The 22,355-nt window shown below is 40.1% G+C and overlaps 1 protein-coding gene across 3 annotated transcripts in view; it reads left to right on the top strand.

The window, feature by feature from the left end:
* Nucleotides 1–22,355, top strand: part of ATXN7L1 (ataxin 7 like 1) — a 746,759-nt gene that overhangs the window by 487,599 nt on the left and 236,805 nt on the right. For all 3 annotated transcript variants that reach the window (XM_053716561.1, XM_053716562.1, XM_053716563.1), the window contains 2 exons: nt 2,294–2,376; nt 17,864–18,114. In XM_053716561.1, the coding sequence (XP_053572536.1) occupies nt 2,294–2,376; nt 17,864–18,114 (334 nt within the window). The remainder of the gene's footprint in view (nt 1–2,293; nt 2,377–17,863; nt 18,115–22,355) is intronic.

The following is a 22,355-nucleotide window of genomic DNA, read 5'->3' as shown; positions in this document are numbered from 1 at the left end:
CGCCCACACATGCAGTGCCCTACGCTTCCCCCCTAACTTCTCCTGGAGTTACGTTGCAAGACATTGCTTCCCTCATGTCTTCTGCAGTTTCTGATGCGTTGTCTGCTTTTCCCATGGTGCAGGGAAAACGCAAGAGAAAAAATAAACATTCAGTTAGCGAGGTTGCTGATGCAGTTGCTGCTATTTCGAACGCCCCCTCCCAGAAGCCTGAGGAGGAGGATACTTCGGTAGCATCTGAGAGTGTAATTCCTCCTGCTGATACTGAAGTTGTATCTTTCAGGTTTAAGCTAGAACACCTCCATCTGTTACTCAAGGAGGTTTTAGCTACATTGGACGACAGTGACACTATGGTCGTAGTTAATCCTAAGAAATCTAGTAAGCTAAACAAATATTTTGATGTACCTTCCTTAGTGGAGGTTTTTCCTGTACCATATCGAGCTACTGAGATTATTGCTAAGGAATGGGAGAGACCGGTTATCCCTTTTTCTCCATCCCCTATATTTAAAAAGATGTTTCCTATAGCAGTTTCTATTAAGGAGTCTTGGCAGACAGTTCCCAAAGTGGAAGGGGCAATTTCCACTCTGGCTAAGAGGACCCCTATTCCCATAGAGGATAGTTGTTCTTTTAAGGATCCTATGGACAAAAAATTAGAGGGGTAACTCAAGAAGATGTATGTACACCAGGGTTTACAATGGCAACCTGCAGTGTGCATTGCTACCGTCACTAGTGCGGCGGCATACTAGTTTGATGCGTTGTCTGATTCTATTAGGACAGACACTCCCCTTGAAGAGATCCAAGATAGGATCTAGGCCCTTAAGTTGGCCATTTGGAACATAACCACATTCATACTCATATTTTAAAATAAAAAAATGTGCACACGTTTTTTCTAGTGATACTATTCAATCCGCAATTTTTTGTGCACATGAGGTTTCTTAAGCTGTCATTTCTATGACAGTGGTGCAAGGATTCTGTGGATTTTCAAATTCTTAGATCTGGAAATTTACCCTGTTTGCCTTATCAAGGCTATTCCTTTTACATATCTTTCCCTTATTGGCTTCAGAAGATAATTGTTGCCCATACTATTCTTAGGAGTGTTTCTACCTATTGCAAGACGGAACAGGACAGTGTACCCCATATAGTACATTTACTATTTGTGACATGTGGTTCAATAAAGGAGTAAGTATAGATATTGTTTTACAGGTTGAAAATGTACTATTCTGTTACACAGATAACTGAATTTTTATTCCAAGAAAAATATAGAATCTAAAGCTTAGTAAATTCATACAGCACATAAACCTCCTCCTTATATATTAAAAAAAAAAATCTCCAAAAATATAACAATTATATATACAATGACATTAGATGGAGCAAGATTCAGAGCTGTAGCCCATTCACCATCATAGACCAATGTAACTATACACGATCAGAAAAACATTACAACATTCATGAAATTGAATTATAACCCTTGTTAGTTTTTGTAGGGACTAGGATTTGAAGAAAAAAAAATCAAAACATTCAAATATGTCCAATGGGTTAAACTCTTCAATAAAAACTAGGAATGAAATATATTATAAAAACACATTCAACAATAAAGGGTCAGCAAAAAGAATAAACAATAATTAAAAGAGCACCTACTGACACATCCAACCAACCAACCCCCGGCTCTTCCTTAAACTTTCCTTTTATATGTGTATAAAAATATATACTGCTGTCATACCTGTTTTAGTATACTATGGATCACTACACATTTTTTAACAACTCAAATAATTATTATTATTATTATTATTAACAGGTATTTGTAGAGCGTTAACAGATTCTGCAGCGCTAATTAAGAGATTCATTGCCAAATTAGCCTCACAGCATATAAATGAGGTTTCAAAATAATATGCACAGTTGTGGTTTAACTGATCTTTTTGTAACCTTTATGTTGGTTCATTAAGTCTGTGTCCACGATCTATATTAATAACAAAAATGTTTGTAACGTTTTTATTTAAATTATGTTTGAATGCAAAGGAATCATGGTCAGGATACTCATTCCTCTAGCACTACCACCACTGTCTGTGTGTAATGGGTTTTGAATAAAAGTTAGTTTAATTTGTTTCCGAAAATTGTAAATACAAATATATGAATGCTAATGGCCCATCCTTAAGTCAATGTTTCTATGTTTGTTTGTGTTTGAGAGCTATAGTGGAGACATTGACTGGAATGATGCTTCTTGGGATGCGTAATGTAGATTTGTATTTTTAAAGCATGTTGCTGCTATTTTTATGACTTATCTTGTTTTGCCCAATAGAGAGAGAGTTTGACCCAAATAAACACTGCGGAGTGCTGGATCCTGAAACGAAGAAACCATGCACAAGGTCGCTCACTTGCAAGGTTGTTAACAAAATATCCATTTATGCTGGCTGTGCCTGTATAGTCATAACAATAAATCATATTATGTAAAATAGGTTGTTAGTTATAAAACCTGTATTACCTTGGTTTTGTATTATGTTTGTGCTTACACAGTGTTCTTCCTAGGCCTTATTTCATGGGCACACCATCCTGCTGATTTTACTAACCAACCGACTAAAATGTAAACCAGTATTAAAGGGACAGTCAAGTCCAAAAAACCTTTCATGATTTAAATAAGAAATGTAATTTTAAACAACTTTCCAATTTACTTTTATCACCAATTTTGCTTTGTTGTCTTGGTATTCTTAGTTGAAAGCTAAACCTAGGAGTAGGTTTGCTAATTTCTTAGACCTTGAAGACTGCCTCTAATCTGAATGCATTTTGACCACTAGAGGGCATTAGTTCACATGTTTCATATAGATAACATTGAACTCATGCACGAAAAATTACCGTGGAGTGAGCACTGATTGGCTAAAATGCAAGTCTGTCAAAAGAACTGAAATAAGGGGGCATTTTGCAGAGGTTTAGATACAAGGTAATCACAGAGGTAAAAATTATATTTCTATAACAGTGTTGGTTATGCAAAAATGGGGAATGGGTATTAAAGGGATTATCTTTCTTTTTAAACAACAAAAATTCTGGTGTTGACTGTCCCTTTAAGATAAAATGAGCTAATATTAAAATAATATTTATCTGCACCACCCAGCTACTTCAGAATGCCACCCAGCTGGCATAATCTTATGTTCTATTAAAAAAAATAAAAAAAAAATATATATATATATATATATATATATATTGGGTACCCATGCAGAGGTCTCTAAAGGAAAGTTTACCTGTCGGTGACATTATGAAGCAGCCAAGTGGGGACAGTTTAATACTTTGCAATATTATAACATTTTCTTATATTTCTAAGTGTTACTTAAAGGGACATTTCACCAACAAATGTTCTCCCCTTTATTTTTTCCCCAATGATCCATTCTACCTGCTGGAGTGTATTAAATTGTTTACAAGTAGCTCCTTAACCCCTATTTCTTTCATGTAATTAGCAAGAGTCCATGAGCTAGTGACGTATGGGATATACATTCCTACCAGGAGGGGCAAAGTTTCCCAAACCTCAAAATGCCTATAAATACACCCCTCACCACACCCACAATTCAGTTTTACAAACTTTGCCTCCGATGGAGGTGGTGAAGTAAGTTTGTGCTAGATTCTACGTTGATATGCGCTCCGCAGCAAGTTGGAGCCCGGTTTTCCTCTCAGCGTGCAGTGAATGTCAGAGGGATGTGAGGAGAGTATTGCCTATTTGAATGCAGTGATCTCCTTCTACGGGGTCTATTTCATAGGTTCTCTGTTATCGGTCGTAGAGATTCATCTCTTACCTCCCTTTTCAGATCGACGATATACTCTTATATATACCATTACCTCTGCTGATTCTCGTTTCAGTACTGGTTTGGCTATCTGCTATATGTAGATGAGTGTCCTGGGGTAAGTAAGTCTTATTTTCTGTGACACTCCAAGCTATGGTTGGGCACTTTGTTTATAAAGTTCTAAATATATGTATTCAAACATTTATTTGCCTTGACTCAGAATGTTCAACTTTCCTTATTTTCAGACAGTCAGTTTCATATTTGGGATAATGCATTTTGATTTGACCATTTTTTCTTACCTTAAAATTTGACTTTTTCCCTGTGGGCTGTTAGGCTCGCGGGGGCTGAAAATGCTTCATTTTATTGCGTCATTCTTGGCGCGGACTTTTTTGGCGCAAAAATTCTATTTCCGTTTCCGGCGTCATACGTATCGCCGGAAGTTGCGTCATTTTTTGACGTTATTTCGCGCCAAAAATGTCGGCGTTCCGGATGTGGCGTCATTTTTGGCGCCAAAAAGCATTTAGGCGCCAAATAATGTGGGCGTCTTATTTGGCGCGAAAAAATATGGGCGTCGCTTTTGTCTCCACATTATTTAAGTCTCATTTTTTATTGCTTCTGGTTGCTAGAAGCTTGTTCTTTGGCATTTTTTCCCATTCCTGAAACTGTCATTTAAGGAATTTGATCAATTTTGCTTTATATATATGTTGTTTTTTCTCTTACATATTGCAAGATGTCTCACGTTGCATCTGAGTCAGAAGATACTACAGGAAAATCGCTGTCAAGTGCTGAATCTACCAAAGCTAAGTGTATCTGCTGTAAACTTTTGGTAGCTATTTCTCCAGCTGTTGTTTGTATTGATTGTCATGACAAACTTGTTAAAGCAGATAATATTTCCTTTAGTAAAGTACCATTGCCTGTTGCAGTTCCCTCAACATCTAAGGTGCAGAATGTTCCTGATAATATAAGAGATTTTGTTTCTGAATCCATAAAGAAGGCTATGTCTGTTATTTCTCCTTCTACTAAACGTAAAAAATCTTTTAAAACTTCTCTCCCTACAGATGAATTTTTAAATGAACATCATCATTCTGATTCTGATGACTCCTCTGGTTCAGAGGATTCTGTCTCTGAGGTTGATGCTGATAAATCTTCATATTTATTTAAAATGGAATTTATTCGTTCTTTACTTAAAGAAGTTCTAATTGCTTTAGAAATAGAGGATTCTGGTCCTCTTGATACTAATTCTAAACGTTTAGATAAGGTATTTAAAGCTCCTGTGGTTATTCCAGAAGTTTTTCCTGTTCCTAATGCTATTTCTGCAGTAATTTCCAAAGAATGGGATAAATTGGGTAATTCATTTACTCCTTCTAAACGTTTTAAGCATTTATATCCTGTGCCGTCTGACAGATTAGAATTTTGGGACAAAATCCCTAAAGTTGATGGGGCTATTTCTACCCTTGCTAAACGTACTACTATTCCTACGTCAGATGGTACTTCGTTTAAGGATCCTCTAGATAGGAAAATTGAGTCCTTTCTAAGAAAAGCTTATCTGTGTTCAGGTAATCTTCTTAGACCTGCTATATCTTTGGCTGATGTTGCTGCAGCTTCAACTTTTTGGTTGGAAACTTTAGCACAACAAGTAACACATCGTGATTCTCATGACATTATTATTCTTCTTCAGCATGCTAATAATTTTATCTGTGATGCCATTTTTTATATTATCAGAGTTGATGTCAGGTTTATGTCTCTAGCTATTTTAGCTAGAAGAGCTTTATGGCTTAAAACTTGGAATGCTGATATGGCTTCTAAATCAACTTTACTTTCTATTTCTTTCCAGGGTAACAAATTATTTGGTTCTCAGTTGGATTCCATCATTTCAACTGTTACTGGTGGGAAAGGAACTTTTTTACCACAGGATAAAAAATCTAAAGGTAAAAGCAGAGCAAATAATCGTTTTCGTTCCTTTCGTTTCAACAAAGAACAAAAGCCTGATCCTTCATCCTCAGGAGCAGTTTCAGTTTGGAAACCATCTCCAGTCTGGAATAAATCCAAGCCAGCTAGAAAGGCAAAGCCTGCTTCTAAGTCCACATGAAGGTGCGGCCCTCATTCCAGCTCAGCTGGTAGGGGGCAGGTTACGTTTTTTCAAGGAAATTTGGATCAATTCTGTTCACAATCTTTGGATTCAGAACATTGTTTCAGAAGGGTACAGAATTGGTTTCAAGATAAGACCTCCTGCAAAGAGATTTTTTCTTTCCCGTGTCCCAGTAAATCCAGTAAAAGCTCAAGCATTTCTGAAATGTGTTTCAGATCTAGAGTTGACTGGAGTAATTATGCCAGTTCCAGTTCAGGAACAGGGGATGGGGTTTTATTCAAATCTCTTCATTGTACCAAAGAAGGAGAATTCCTTCAGACCAGTTCTGGATCTAAAAATATTGAATCGTTATGTAAGGATACCAACGTTCAAAATGGTAACTGTAAGGACTATCTTGCCTTTTGTTCAGCAAGGGAATTATATGTCCACAATAGATTTACAGGATGCATATCTGCATATTCCGATTCATCCAGATCATTTTCAGTTCCTGAGATTCTCTTTTCTGGACAAGCATTACCAGTTTGTGGCTCTGCCGTTTGGCCTAGCTACAGCTCCAAGAATTTTTACAAAGGTTCTCGGTGCCCTTCTGTCTGTAATCAGAGAACAGGGTATTGTGGTATTTCCTTATTTGGACGATATCTTGGTACTTGCTCAGTCTTTACATTTAGCAGAATCTCATACGAATCGACTTGTGTTGTTTCTTCAAGATCATGGTTGGAGGATCAATTTACCAAAAAGTTCTTTGATTCCTCAGACAAGGGTAACCTTTCTGGGTTTCCAGATGGATTCAGTGTCCATGACTCTGTCTTTAACAGACAAGAGACGTCTAAAATTGATTGCAGCTTGTCGAAACCTTCAGTCACAATCATTCCCTTCGGTAGCCTTATGCATGGAAATTCTAGGTCTTATGACTGCTGCATCGGACGCGATCCCCTTTGCTCGTTTTCACATGCGACCTCTTCAGCTCTGTATGCTGAAGCAATGGTGCAAGGATTACACGAAGATATCTCAAACAATATCTTTAAAACCGATTGTTCGACACTCTCTAACATGGTGGACAGATCACCATCGTTTAATTCAGGGGGCTTCTTTTGTGCTTCCGACCTGGACTGTAATTTCAACAGATGCAAGTCTCACGGGTTGGGGAGCTGTGTGGGGATCTCTGACGGCACAGGGAGTTTGGGAATCTCAGGAGGTGAGATTACCTATCAATATCTTGGAACTCCGTGCAATTTTCAGAGCTCTTCAGTTTTGGCCTCTTCTGAAGAGAGAATCGTTCATTTGTTTTCAGACAGACAATGTCACAACTGTGGCATACATCAATCATCAAGGAGGGACTCACAGTCCTCTGGCTATGAAAGAAGTATCTCGAATTTTGGTTTGGGCGGAATCCAGCTCCTGTCTAATCTCTGCGGTTCATATCCCAGGTGTAGACAATTGGGAAGCGGATTATCTCAGTCGCCAAACGTTGCATCCGGGCGAATGGTCTCTTCACCCAGAGGTATTTCTTCAGATTGTTCAAATGTGGGAACTTCCAGAAATAGATCTGATGGCGTCCCATCTAAACAAGAAACTTCCCAGGTATCTGTCCAGATCCCGGGATCCTCAGGCGGAGGCAGTGGATGCATTATCACTTCCTTGGAAGTATCATCCTGCCTATATCTTTCCGCCTCTAGTTCTTCTTCCAAGAGTAATCTCCAAGATTTTGAAGGAATGCTCGTTTGTTCTGCTGGTAGCTCCAGCATGGCCTCACAGGTTTTGGTATGCGGATCTTGTCCGGATGGCCTCTTGCCAACCGTGGACTCTTCCGTTAAGACCAGACCTTCTGTCACAAGGTCCTTTTTTCCATCAGGATCTGAAATCCTTAAATTTAAAGGTATGGAGATTGAACGCTTGATTCTTGGTCAAAGAGGTTTCTCTGACTCCGTGATTAATACTATGTTACAGGCTCGTAAATCTGTATCTCGAGAGATATATTATAGAGTCTGGAAGACTTATATTTCTTGGTGTCTTTCTCATCATTTTTCTTGGCATTCTTTTAGAATACCGAGAATTTTACAGTTTCTTCAGGATGGTTTAGATAAGGGTTTGTCCGCAAGTTCTTTGAAAGGACAAATCTCTGCTCTTTCTGTTCTTTTTCACAGAAAGATTGCTATTCTTCCTGATATTCATTGTTTTGTACAAGCTTTGGTTCGTATAAAACCTGTCATTAAGTCAATTTCTCCTCCTTGGAGTTTGAATTTGGTTCTGGGAGCTCTTCAAGCTCCTCCGTTTGAACCTATGCATTCATTGGACATTAAATTACTTTCTTGGAAAGTTTTGTTCCTTTTAGCCATCTCTTCTGCCAGAAGAGTTTCTGAATTATTTGCTCTTTCTTGTGAGTCTCCTTTTCTGATTTTTCATCAGGATAAGGCGGTGTTGCGAACTTCTTTTGAATTTTTACCTAAAGTTGTGAATTCCAACAACATTAGTAGGGAAATTGTGGTTCCTTCATTATGTCCTAATCCTAAGAATTCTAAGGAGAAATCGTTGCATTCTTTGGATGTTGTTAGAGCTTTGAAATATTATGTTGAAGCTACGAAATCTTTCCGTAAGACTTCTAGTCTATTTGTTATCTTTTCCGGTTCTAGAAAAGGCCAGAAAGCTTCTGCCATTTCTTTGGCATCTTGGTTGAAATCTTTAATTCATCTTGCCTATGTTGAGTCGGGTAAAATTCCGCCTCAGAGAATTACAGCTCATTCTACTAGGTCAGTATCTACTTCCTGGGCGTTTAGGAATGAAGCTTCGGTTGACCAGATCTGCAAAGCAGCAACTTGGTCCTCTTTGCATACTTTTACTAAATTCTACCATTTTGATGTATTTTCTTCTTCTGAAGCAGTTTTTGGTAGAAAAGTACTTCAGGCAGCGGTTTCAGTTTGAATCTTCTGCTTATGTTTTTCGTTAAACTTTATTTTGGGTGTGGATTATTTTCAGCAGGAATTGGCTGTCTTTATTTTATCCCTCCCTCTCTAGTGACTCTTGTGTGGAAAGATCCACATCTTGGGTAGTCATTATCCCATACGTCACTAGCTCATGGACTCTTGCTAATTACATGAAAGAAAACATAATTTATGTAAGAACTTACCTGATAAATTCATTTCTTTCATATTAGCAAGAGTCCATGAGGCCCGCCCTTTTTTTGTGGTGGTTATGATTTTGTATAAAGCACAATTATTCCAATTCCTTATTTTATATGCTTTCGCACTTTTTTATCACCCCACTTCTTGGCTATTCGTTAAACTGAATTGTGGGTGTGGTGAGGGGTGTATTTATAGGCATTTTGAGGTTTGGGAAACTTTGCCCCTCCTGGTAGGAATGTATATCCCATACGTCACTAGCTCATGGACTCTTGCTAATATGAAAGAAATGAATTTATCAGGTAAGTTCTTACATAAATTATGTTTTTGTCATTTGAAATAGCTGATTCAGCTTACGGTATCCCAACCTATACTGAAAGTTTGTATACTGGAGTCCAGGCTATTGGATAGCTTAAGTAAACACAGCCAGCAGAATAAATGACACTCCCAGTGGGGTGCAGGATAGTTAAAGGGACACTGAACCCAAATGTTTTCTTTCATGATTCAAATAGAGCATGCAATTTTAAGCAACTTTCTAATTTACTCCTATTATCAATTTGTCTTCGTTCTTGTGCTATCTTTATTTGAAAAAGAAGGCATCTAAGCTTTTTTGGGGGTTCAGAACTCTGGACAGCACTTTTTTATTGGTGGATTAATTTATCCTCCAATCAGCAAGAACAACCCAGGTTGTTCACCAAAAATGGTCCGGCATCTAAACTTACATTCTTGCATTTCAAATAAAGATACCAAGAGAATGAAGAAAATTTGATAATAGGAGTAAATTATAAAGTTGCTTAAAATGCCATGCTCTATCTGAATCATGAAAGAAAAAAAAATTGGGTTCAGTGTACCTTTAAGTAATAAAATGATAATTTTCTATTGTTCTCTCTAACTATTGAGCTTTGGTTTTCCAAATAAATACAAAATTAAAGGGACACTGTAAACTTTCTAATTTACTCCTGTTATCAAATTTTCTTCATTCTCTTGGTATGTTTATTTGAAAAGCAAGAATGTAAGTTTAGATGCCTGCCCATTTTTTGTGAACAACCTGGGTTGTCCTTGCTGATTGGTCAGCACCAATAAACAAGTGCTGTCCATGGTCCTGAAGCAAACATTTTCTGGCTCCTTAGCTGGGATGTCTTCTTTTTCAAATAAAGATAGAAAGAGAACGAATTAAAATTGATAATAGAAGTAAATTAGAAAGTTGCTTAAAATTGCATGTTCTATCTGAATCATGAAAGAAAAAAATTGGGTTCAGTGTCCTTTTAAGGAATGTGATAACATAATGAGATGTGGTATTAGCTGGAAGCTCAACCCATTGTAATAGGCTGTGGTTTGAAAGCACAAAACCAGCTATTTCATATACACAAATAAACCTGAAAATGCTATTTCTCATACATTTTATACTGTGCAGCTGGTATAACAAGTCCATTAAAAATACAATAATATAAAAACTATTTTACAGTGTACTGTCCCTTTTAAAAGGATATAAAACCCAAAAAAATATTTTATGATTCAAACAGACTACAATTTAAAACATCAAGAAACTCCAACTTCTATTATCAAATTTGCTTCATTCCCTATGTTATTCTTTGTTGAAGAGATACCTAGGTAGGTGTCTGGAGCACTATACTGGAAGAAATAGTGCTGCCATCTAGTGCTCTTGTAAATTAATAACATTCTTGCAAAACTGCTGCCATACAGTGCTCCTGACATGGGAAGGCTCCTGAGCTCATGTCCCTGCTTTTCAACAAAAGATACCAAGAGGACAAAGAAAATTAGATAATAGAAGAAAACTAGAAAGTTGTTTAAAATTGCATGTTCTATCTGAATCATGGGGAAAAATTAGGTTTTCATGTCCCTCTAAGCTATCCAGGGCAGAAACAGTTTAACATAAATTGATTTAATGATAATTTGTGCAACAAACATTGAGAACATTTAATAATAGGCTTAATATTGGCTAACAGTTTAGCTGGGTGGTTAGTAAAATCAGCCAGGTGGTGTGCCCAATAAATAGGTCCTTGTGGAGAACACCACCGTCACCATTTATTCAAAGTGGCATTAAAGGGACACTAAACCCAATGAAAACAATTTGATAATAGGAGTAAATTAGAAAGTTGCTTAAAATTGCATGCTTTATCTGAATCATGAAAGAAACAAAAATTGGATTCAGTGTCCCTTTAATGAAATGTTAACATCTATTTCTTAAATCCATAATATATTTTCTAAGCTTATTTGCTCCTATATAGAATGGATTCTAAAGAAAAACAACTGTATTAGGCAGATCAATTACAACCAATAAAACAAAGCAGCATGGTTTTAGTCCAGATATGTAGCACCAACTTATAGGTTTTCCCCCCTCCCTACACTGTACGTGTACAGCAACTGCATTTCTCTTGCAAGGTGTATCCAGTCCACGGATTCATCCTTACTTGTGGGATATTCTCATTCCTTACAGGAAGTGGCAAAGAGAGCACACAGCAGAGCTGTCCATATAGCTCCCCCTCTGGCTCCGCCCCCCAGTCATTCTCTTTGCCGCTCTAACAAGTAGCATCTCCACGGGAGGGTAAAGTGAATGTGGTGTTAGATTTGTAGTTTTATATCTTCAATCAAAAGTTTGTTATTTTTAAATAGTACCGGTTTGTGCTATTTACTCTCTGGCAGAAATGTGATGAAGAATTCTGCTGAGAGGAAAATGATTTTAGCATGTTGTAACTAAAATCCATTGCTGTTCCCACACAGGACTGAGGAGTACCAGAAAACTTCAGTTGGGGGAACAGTTTGCAGGCTTAACTGCTTTGAGGTATGTTTCAGTCATCTTTTTTCTAGTCAAGACAAGATAATGCTAGAAGACTGACAAGATTCCCCATGTGGGAAAGGTAAGCCATGTTCTGAGACTTAGTATAGAACTAGAGGCTTATTTAAGAGGGCTCAATAGACTGGTTATCACTTTTGCAGGGCAATCGATTATTTTATTTAGCAAAATACTCTTTATTGACACTTTTTAAGCACTTTTGGTGTGTTTATTTGGGGTTTTATTCCACATGGCATTATTTTTAGTCACCTAAATTGGGTTCTGAAGTCCCCACAGCTCCGGAGTGGAGTGGGAGGGGCCTAATTTCGCGCCTCAGTTGCGCAGTTTATTCTGACAGATTTCCTTGCATGCTGCTTCACATGGGTCCAGAGACTGCTTGAGGACTTCAGGAGGCTTCATTTTCTCAAATCCAATCCTTAAGGGTAGGTAGGGCCACAGCAGGCTGCTGTGGCAAGGTGCTGTAGTTTATTAACCGGTTGTTTCCTTTAGGCGGCTCCAGTTTGGGCATTAAAGGGTTAATCAGGCTGAAACTTGCTGTGCAATCATATCGAAGCATTAGGCACATACTGTAAAAATTTCAAGAGATTTGGTTAATTTTTCACCGTTTTGTAAAATTGTGTGCGCTTTTATTTCTTAAAGGCACAATACCATTTATTGCAAATTGTATTTTTTACTTGATAAAGTGTTTTTCCAAGCCTGCTTGTGTATAATACTAATCTGTTAAACATGTCTGACACTAAGGAAAAGTCTTGCTCTATGTGTTTAGAAGCCATGGTGGAACCCCCACTCAAAATGTGTCCCAAGTGCACTAATGTGTCTATACACTTTAAAGATCATATTGTGTCACTTAAAAATATAGCCCTAGATGATTCTTTGACTGAAGGTAATGAGGATAATCCGCCTTCCTCTCCCCATGTGTCATCACCAGTTACGCCCGCTCAAGCGATACCTAGTACCTCTAGTGCATTGGCACCTATTACATTGCAACAACTGGCGGCAGTCATGGATAATTCCCTTGCGGCCTTTCTATCCAAACTGCCAGTTTTCCCTAAAAAGCGCAATAGCTCTGTTTTGAGAACAGATGAGGAGCAGTCGGAAGCTTTGGGAGGTTTATCTGATGTACCCTCACAACACTCTGAAGTAGGGGCGAGGGATGTAATGTCTGAGGGAGAAATTTCTGACTCCGGAAAAGTTTCTCAGCGGGCAGAATCAGATTCACTAGCATTTAAATTTAAATTGGAACACCTCGGCGTACTGCTTAGGGAGGTCTTATCAACTCTGGATGATTGTGACCCTATGGTGGTCCCAGAGAAATTGTGTAAAATGGACAAATATCTAGAAGTCCCTGTATACACTGATGTGTTTCCGATCCCTAAGAGGGTGGCGGATATTGTTGCTAGGGAGTGGGAGAGACCAGGTGTACCTTTTGTTTCCCCCCCCCTATCTTTAAGAAAATGTTCCCCATAACTGATCCCAGGCGGGACACGTGGCAGACGGTCCCTAAGGTAGAGGGGGCAGTTTCAACACTAGCCAAGCGCACAACCATACCAATTGAAGACAGTTGTGCTTTCAAAAATCCTATGGATAAAAAATTAGAAGGTTTACTAAAGAAAATATTTGTTCAACAAGGTTTCCTTCTCCAACATATTGCCTGCATTATTCCTGTAACTACTGCAGCGGCTTTTTGGTTTGAGGCGCTGGAGGAGTCGCTCCAGAGGGAGACTTCATATGACGAAGTCATGGATAGAATTAATGCTCTAAAACTGGCTAATTCTTTTATCACAGATGCCGCTTTGCAATTAGCTAAGTTAGCGGCGAAAAATTCTGGTGTTGCCATCATGGCGCGCAGAGCGCTTTGGCTCAAATCATGGTCGGCCGACGTGTCGTCCAAAACAAAATTACTGAATATTCCTTTCAAGGGAAAGACCCTTTTCGGGCCAGAGTTGAAAGAAATTGTGGGAAAGGGCCATGCCCTCCCGCAAGATAGGCCTTTTAAGGCTAAAAACAAGGCTAATTTTCGTTCCTTTCGCAACTTCAGGAGCGGTCCTGCTTCAACCTCTGCAACCGCAAAGCAAGAGGGTAAAGCTTCACAGCCCAAGGCAACCTGGAAACCTTTGCAGGGCTGGAACAAGGGTAAACAGGCCAAAAAGCCTGCGGCTGCTACTAAGACAGCATGAAGGGGTAGCCCCCGATCCGGGACCGGATCTGGTAGGGGGCAGACTCTCTCTCTTTGCTCAGGCTTGGGCAAGAGATGTTCCCGATCCCTGGGCGTTAGAGATTGTTACTCAGGGATATCTTCTAGAATTCAAGGACTCTCCTCCAAGGGGAAGGTTCCACATTTCTCGTCTGTCTACAGACCAGACAAAGAAAGAGGCGTTCTTATGCTGTGTAGAAGATCTACTCCAGATGGGAGTGATATATCCAGTTCCAATTACAGAACAAGGACTAGGCTTTTACTCAAACCTGTTTGTGGTTCCCAAAAAGGAAGGAACTTTCAGGCCAATCCTGGATCTAAAAATTCTAAACAAATTCCTCAGAGTTCCATCATTCAAAATGGAGACCATTCGGACAATCTTACCAATGATCCAGGAAGGTCAATATATGACTACCGTGGATCTAAGGGATGCGTACCTTCATATTCCTATCCACAAGGATCACCATCAGTTCCTAAGGTTCGCTTTTCTGGACAAGCATTACCAGTTTGTGGCCCTTCCCTTCGGGTTGGCCACCGCTCCCAGAATCTTCACAAAAGTGCTTGGGTCCCTTCTAGCGGTACTAAGACCGCGGGGCATTGCAGTAGCACCTTATCTGGACGACATCTTAATACAGGCGTCGTCTTTTCCCAGAGCCAAGGCTCATACGGAAATTGTTCTGGCCTTTCTAAGGTCTCACGGGTGGAAGGTGAACACAGAAAAAAGTTCTCTGTCCCCGCTCACAAGGGTTCCCTTCCTGGGAACATTAATAGACTCGGTAGAAATTAAAATATTTCTGACGGAGGTCAGAAGGTTAAAGCTTTTAAGTACTTGCCGAGCTCTTCATTCCATTCCTCGGCCATCTGTAGCTCAGTGCATGGAGGTAATCGGATTAATGGTAGCAGCAATGGACGTAGTCCCTTTTGCTCGAATTCATCTCAGGCCACTGCAATTGTGCATGCTCAAACAGTGGAATGGGGATTATGCAGATTTGTCTCCTCAAATCCAACTGGACCAGAAAACCAGAGATTCTCTTCTCTGGTGGTTGTCTCAGGATCACCTGTCTCAGGGAATGTGCTTCCGCAGACCGGAGTGGATCATTGTAACGACCGACGCCAGTCTGTTAGGCTGGGGCTCGGTCTGGGGCTCCCTGAAAGCTCAGGGCCTATGGTCTTGGGAAGAGTCTCTTCTCCCGATAAACATTTTGGAACTGAGAGCGATATTCAACACGCTCCAGGCATGGCCTCAGCTAGCGGCGGCCAAATTTATCAGATTTCAGTCGGACAACATCACGACTGTAGCATACATCAATCATCAGGGAGGAACAAAGAGTTCCTTAGCGATGAAGGAAGTAACCAAGATAATCAGGTGGGCGGAGGATCACTCTTGCCATCTATCTGGAATTCACATCCCAGGAGTAGACAACTGGGAAGAGGATTTCCTAAGTCTTCAGACTTTTCACCCAGGGGAGTGGGAACTCCACCAGGAGGTTTTTGCTCAGCTGACCCAGCTATGGGGCATTCCAGAGTTGGATCTAATGGCGTCCCGTCAGAACACCAAACTTCCTCTTTACGGATCCAGGTCCAGGGACCCCAAGGCGGCATTGATAGATGCTCTAGTACAGTGTTTTTCAACCAGTGTGCCATGGCACACTAGTGTGCCGTGAGAGATCCTCAGGTGTGCCACGGCAGACTGACAACAGTGTGACATATTTTTTAAACTTTTCTTGTTTTTTACTCCCAGTGCAGGGGTAGTTTGTAGGAGGCATGGCATAACAGCACATTACATGCATTATTTGTGTGTTTTTGTGTATGTGTATATATATATATATGCTGTATTAGGCTACAATGTGTGATTTTTTGAAAAATTTGGGATGGTGGTGTGCCACAGGATTTTTTAATGTAAAAAAGTGTGCCACGGCAAAAAAAAGGTTAAAAATCACTGCTCTAGTAGCGCCTTGGTCCTTCAATCTGGCTTATGTCTTTCCACCGTTTCCCCTTCTCCCTCGGCTGGTAGCCAGAATCAAACAGGAGAAGGCCTCAGTAATTCTGATAGCGCCTGCGTGGCCACGCAGGACTTGGTATGCAGACCTAGTGGACATGTCATCTGTCCCACCATGGACACTGCCAATGAGGCAGGATCTTCTAATACAGGGTCCATTCAAGCATCCAAATCTAGTTTCTCATCAGCTGACTGCTTGGAGATTGAACGCTTAATTCTATACAAGCGTGGGTTCTCTGAATCAGTCATAGATACTCTGATCCAAGCTAGAAAGCCTGTCACCAGGAAAATTTACCATAAGATATGGCGGAAATATCTTTGTTGGTGTGAATCCAAGGGTTACTCGTGGAGTAAGATTAGGATTCCAAGGATATTGTCTTTTCTCCAAGAAGGATTGGCGAAAGGTTTGTCAGCTAGTTCCTTAAAGGGACAGATATCCGCTCTGTCTATCCTTTTACACAAGCGTCTGGCAGAAGTACCAGATGTTCAAGCGTTTGCACAGGCTTTAGTCAGAATCAAGCCTGTCTATAAACCTGTGGCTCCTCCATGGAGTCTAAATTTAGTTCTTTCAGTTCTTCAAGGGGTTCCGTTTGAACCTTTACATTCCATAGCTATTAAGTTATTATCTTGGAAAGTTTTGTTTTTGGTGGCTATATCTTCTGCTCGAAGAGTTTCAGAATTGTCTGCTTTGCAGTGTAATTCACCCTATCTGGTGTTCCATGCAGATAAGGTAGTTTTGCATACCAAACCTGGTTTTCTTCCTAAAGTTGTTTCTAATAAGAACATTAACCAGGAAATCGTTGTTCCTTCCCTGTGTCCTAATCGAGCTTCTAAGAAGGGAACGGCTTTTACACAATCTTGATGTGGTTCGTGCTTTGAAATTCTATTTACAAGCAACTAAGGATTTCAGACAAACATCATCCTTGTTTGTTGTCTATTCTGGTAAGAGGAGAGGTCAGAAGGCGACTGCTACCTCTCTTTCCTTTTGGCTGAAAAGCATCATCCGATTGGCTTATGAGACTGCTGGACAACAGAGAAAACAGAATTTATGCTTACCTGATAAATTACTTTCTCTTGCGGTGTATCCAGTCCACGGCCCGCCCTGGCAATTAAGTCAGGTTAAAATTTCTTGTTTAAACTACAGTTACCACTGCACCCTATGGTTTCTCCTTTTTCTCCTAACCGTCGGTCGAATGACTGGGGGGCGGAGCCAGAGGGGGAGCTATATGGACAGCTCTGCTGTGTGCTCTCTTTGCCAGTTCCTGTAGGGAATGAGAATATCCCACAAGTAAGGATGAATCCGTAGACTGGATACACCGCAAGAGAAAGTAATTTATCAGGTAAGCATAAATTCTGTTTTTTATAAGGTAGTTATTTATTCTAACTTGGTAAACTGTGTGAAAGAAGACGCACTGGCTGTTTTACTTACTTTCACCTCTGGCTGGTTAAGATTGGCTTTGTATTTTGTGGCAGAGGAACAGCACTGTACCTGGGTATTTTCTTAGTGACACCTGTGCAGCCCATAGCCTAAAACATAGTGTATGTCCAGGTTAATCTTCTTTAATAGCAGCCTAGTGGTGAAGTCATTGCCTAGTTTGGAATTGCTAGCCGATCATTAAGTTCCTTTTGATCACTGGTTTCCAAACCTGTCCTCTGGATTACCTTGGACGAGAGCAGGTAAAATTCCCATGTTTACTAATCAGCTGATTATTTCACCTGTGCTCTAGTTCAGATATCCTCAAAATGTGGCCTCTTATGGAGCCCTGGGGACAGGTTTGAAAACCAGTGTTTTAGATAGATTGATTTAAACAATATGTAATTGCTTAAAGGGTCCTAAAAGGTGCGATTTCGTGTAGTCAGTAGCAATAAAAAAATGATTTTTCTTTTAGACTCATTCACTTAATCACCGACGAGCGGTACCTGGTCGTAAAAAGCAGTTTGACATCCTCCTTGCTGAACACAAAGCTCGATCGAGAGAAAAAGAAGTGACAAAAGACAAAGAGCAATCTCAGAACTCAAGAGAAGCCCATCAGAGCCAGCCCACACCACAACAGGAACAGTCATCAGGATCTTCAGTAAATTCAGTTCAAGAAGTAACGTCACCTGCAAAAGCCAGACCTCAAAACTCTGTCCTACCTAGGTAAGCCAAACATGAACACCTCAGTACATCTGTGTCTTGCAATGTTCCTCCCATCAAACCCTAACCTCCTCTTTAGCTTCACTTCTAAAAACACGTTAAGTTCCAAGAATATATTAAATGTGCATATTTGAAATCCGTAGCATGGTAGTTCTAAATATACTCTGAAAAACAGAACAGGGGCACTTTCATTTATTAAACTTTACACGCTTTAAAAAAAAAAAAATACTTTTTTTTACAGTGAACAGACCGCTGATCCTCCGCCTGCATCTTTGACTGTATTTTGCATATCGATGACAAATCAGGCTTCCTCCAAACGTTGCGTGCCCCACGAGATGGGCGCCAATGGGGGCACGCAATGATTGGAGGAAGCCTGGTTCATCAATGATCTGCAAAATACAGAAGAAGACACGGGCAGAGGATCAGCAGTCTGTTTACCATAAAGAATTTATATTTTATTTTTAAAAAGGCTGTTTGTAAAGTTTAATGAATTAAAGGGCCCCTGTTTTTAAGAGCGCTTTTAGATACTGGACTTTAATTAATTAAACATTACAATCACTTTAACTTTCTATTTGTACATAATAATATTTGTTTTTGTATCGCTGGCCATACATACCAGCTATACTACAAAAAACCATTGTTGATTATAATATGCATTCAGCACAAATTAACAAAAACCCCTTTAGAGATCTGAGGACTGAATGAGGCTATGGGTTATTTATTTTCTTTCATTATAGAAAAGAACACTCCTGAGTACGGTATTCCACCTAGTATAACCACATCCTCTGCCTGATTAGTACTGAATATTAGTTCTGATTAAGCATATGTCTATGACAGGCTGCCTAAAATATATCAGATTTCCTTCTTAATATAGGGAGAGTCCACAGCTGCATTCATTACTTGTGGGAATACTGAACCTGGGCACCAGGAAGAGGCAAAGACACCCAAGCCAAAGGCTTAAATACTTCCCCCACTTCCCTCATCCCCCAGTCATTCTGTGCCTTTCGTCACAGGAGGTTGGCAGAGAAGTGTCCGAAGTTTTTGGAGTAGTTCCTTAGGAAGGGTATGAGATGAGACTGGAGTTTTAAGTACTGTTGTCAGCCTCTCAGTGAGAGCATTGATGAAAGTTAGAGTCTGGAGATGCAGGGAGAGTCTTTCTGCAAAGCCATCCAGACTCAGATTAGAGGGACACTGAACCAATTTTTTTTCTTTTGTGATTCAGATAGAATTTCCTTCTATTATCAATTTTTCTTCGTTCTCTTGCTTTCTTTATTTGAAAAAGAAGACATCTAAGCTATTTTTTTGGTTCAGACCCATGGAAAGCACTTGTTTATTGTTGGGTGAAGTTATCCACCAATCAGCAAGAACAACCCAGTGTGTTCACCAAAAATGGGCCGGCATCTAAACTTACATTCTTGCATTTCAAATAAAGATACCAAGAGAATGAAGAGAATTTGATAATAGGAGTAAATTAGAAAGTTGCTTAAAATTGCATGCTCTATCTAAATCACGAAAGAATAAAATTTGGGTTCAGTGTCCCTTTAACAGCTCCTAAGCAATCAGCATTGACTGGTTTCGCTGCCTGCTTTTCTTCACTCAAGTCCATGTCAGAAGCAACGCTACAGTCTGTCAAACTTGAAGGACCATGTTTTGTGTTCCACTGCTTTTTTCCACCAGAGGTTACTGCGTAGTTCCGCATGGTTTTCTCTACTGCCTTAGCGATTTTGCCTATTTCTGCTACGTGCAAGCGAAGGGTTAATCCATGCACTCCTGCCCAGGGGCCGTCATCTAAATTGACGATTGTATCCGATCAGTCATCTGGGGATGCGGTTCCCTCTGAGGCTTTAGATGTAGGACCTCCAGGGTCGGAGTTTACTGATTTGATACCTCCGACTGAAGAGAATTTTGCATTTAGATTTAGAATGGCACGCCTGCGCTTGCTTCTGAGAGAAGTTTTGGCGATGTTCGAGATTCCTAGTACTGATCCGTCAGTCAAATCTCAGTCTTCTAAATCAGATAACGATCTTGATTAGACGAGTGGAGCAGGATGGAGATCCTATTCTTCTCGTATATATATTTCTTTTTTATGACATGAGTCCACGGATCATCTTAATTACTAATGGGATATTCACCTCCTGGTCAGCAGGAGGCAGCAAAGAGCACCACAGCAAAGCTGTTAAATAGCTCCTCACTTCCCTCCCACCCCAGTCATTCTCTTTGCCTACGTTAGTGCTATGAAGTGGTAAAGTGAGGTGTTAGATAACATTCTTCAATCAAGAGTTTATTATTTTTAAAGTAGTGCAAGATTGTGCTGCTTTGTCCTAGGGTGTAGCCATAGTCCATATCAGTCTCTCTTCAGTAGAGCAGTGGTGGCTTTAGAGCAATGGGAACTTGTGTGACATAGTTCTCACTGCGCCTCCCATGTATTTCATGCTGCCCTATTTCCTATAGCCTGAGGTAAATTTACTCAGACTTTTATTTCTCCACAGGTCGATGTGAGGGATAGGACCTCTCAAGCCTGTGAGCTGCCTTGCTGTCAGGCAGATATGAGGTAAGTGCTGCTTTTTTATTCTGGAGCAAGAAAATTAAAGCATCTCAGAGATAAAAGTGTGCACATTTTTTTGAAAAATGAACATATAAGGCTTATACAGGAAGGGGCACTTTATGTTTGGGGACTACAGACTCTCCTAGACTGGAGAGGACTTTAGACAGCCATATCTGCAGGCACTGGGGCTGGGAGTAAAGGTTTTTCATTTGCTCTGGTGGTTTGTGTTTCCCGACGGCTTTACTTAGCAAACATGCCGATCGGGAGATGAGGTGCATATAGTAACGCCCACGATGGGCGGTCCTTACTGGTTTTACGCGCCACTTTTATTGCGCATTAGTCCAGGACATTTCTTCTGTATCAGAGATGACAGAGCTTGAGTTCAGTAGTGTGTCATTAGAAACGCATGGTTTCCAGTAAAGCAGGCGTTTCTAGCATTATCCTTTGGCGCTATTCTTATTGCTGAGGTCAGGATCGTTCCTGCACCACAAGAAAAGGGACATTGACTCATGTTTAGCAGTCAGGTAGGCACCTCAGCAGGGTTGCTGAGATGTAAAGGTGTCTGTAATGTTCAAATTGTGTTATTTTCATAATTGACAAGTTGAATAAAAAAGTTACCTGTTTAAATTTAAGGACACAGTAATGCTTTTTTCATTCCAAAAATTTGAATTCATTTTTGAGGTTTTTTATTTATTAATTTACTCATTGTGAACAGTATGGACCAAGAAGCCTTGGAAGATGTCACTTGCTCCTTGTGGTTTGATGCAAATGTGGAAACACCTATCTCTTTCTGTCCCTCATGTATTGAGAGGACTTTAAATTATAGGGAAAAGATTTTTTCTGAGCAAAATTTTTCTAAAGCGGATGCTGTACAAGAGTCTAATGACGAGGTTCAATATATGCCGCAGCTTTCTCCCCAAGCGTCACAAATTTTACCGGCCTCACAAGCAGTGCCCTGCACTTCTGCTCTAGTTACCTCTGGAGTTACCTTAAAAGACATAGCTTCTCTCATGTCTTCTACAATTTCTAATGCGTTGTCTGCTTTTCCATTGTTGCAGGGAAAGCTTAAGAGGAAAATCAGGCATTCAGTAAGCGAGGCTTCTGACGCAATTGTTGCAATTTCGGAGGTTCCCTCCCAGAAGCCCGAAGAGGAGGATACCGCTGTAGCATCTGAAGGTGAAATTTCAGATTCAGAAAGTGTAATTCCTCTGGCTGATACTGAGGTTGTATCTTTTTAGGTTTAAGCTAGAACACCTCCGTGTGTTACTTAGGAAGGTTTTAGCTACTTTGGACGACAGTGACTCCATGGTAGTGGTTGTTCCTAAGAAGTCTAGTAAGCTGAACCAATATTTCGAGGTTCCTTTCTCGACAGACGTGTTTCCGGTCCCTGACCGAGCTTCTGAAATAATTGCTAAGGATTGGGAGAGACCGAGAATACGTTTTTATGCCTCTCCTATTTTTAAGAAGATGTTTCCCATAGCCGACTCTATCAAGGAGACTTGTCAGTGCCTAAGGTGGAAGTTCCATCTTAGCTAAGAGAACTACTATTCCCATAGAAGATAGTTGTGCTTTCAAAGATCCTATGGACAAAAAGTTAAAGGGTTTACTCAAAAAGATATATGTACACCAGGGCCTGCAATGGCAACCAGCTGTGTGCATTGCTACCGTCACTAGTGCGGCGGCGTATTGGTTTGATGCA

This window comes from Bombina bombina, chromosome 6 (assembly GCF_027579735.1).
Source record: "Bombina bombina isolate aBomBom1 chromosome 6, aBomBom1.pri, whole genome shotgun sequence".
NCBI classification, from domain to species: domain Eukaryota; kingdom Metazoa; phylum Chordata; class Amphibia; order Anura; family Bombinatoridae; genus Bombina; species Bombina bombina.
This window is presented reverse-complemented; position numbering and strand designations above follow the sequence as displayed.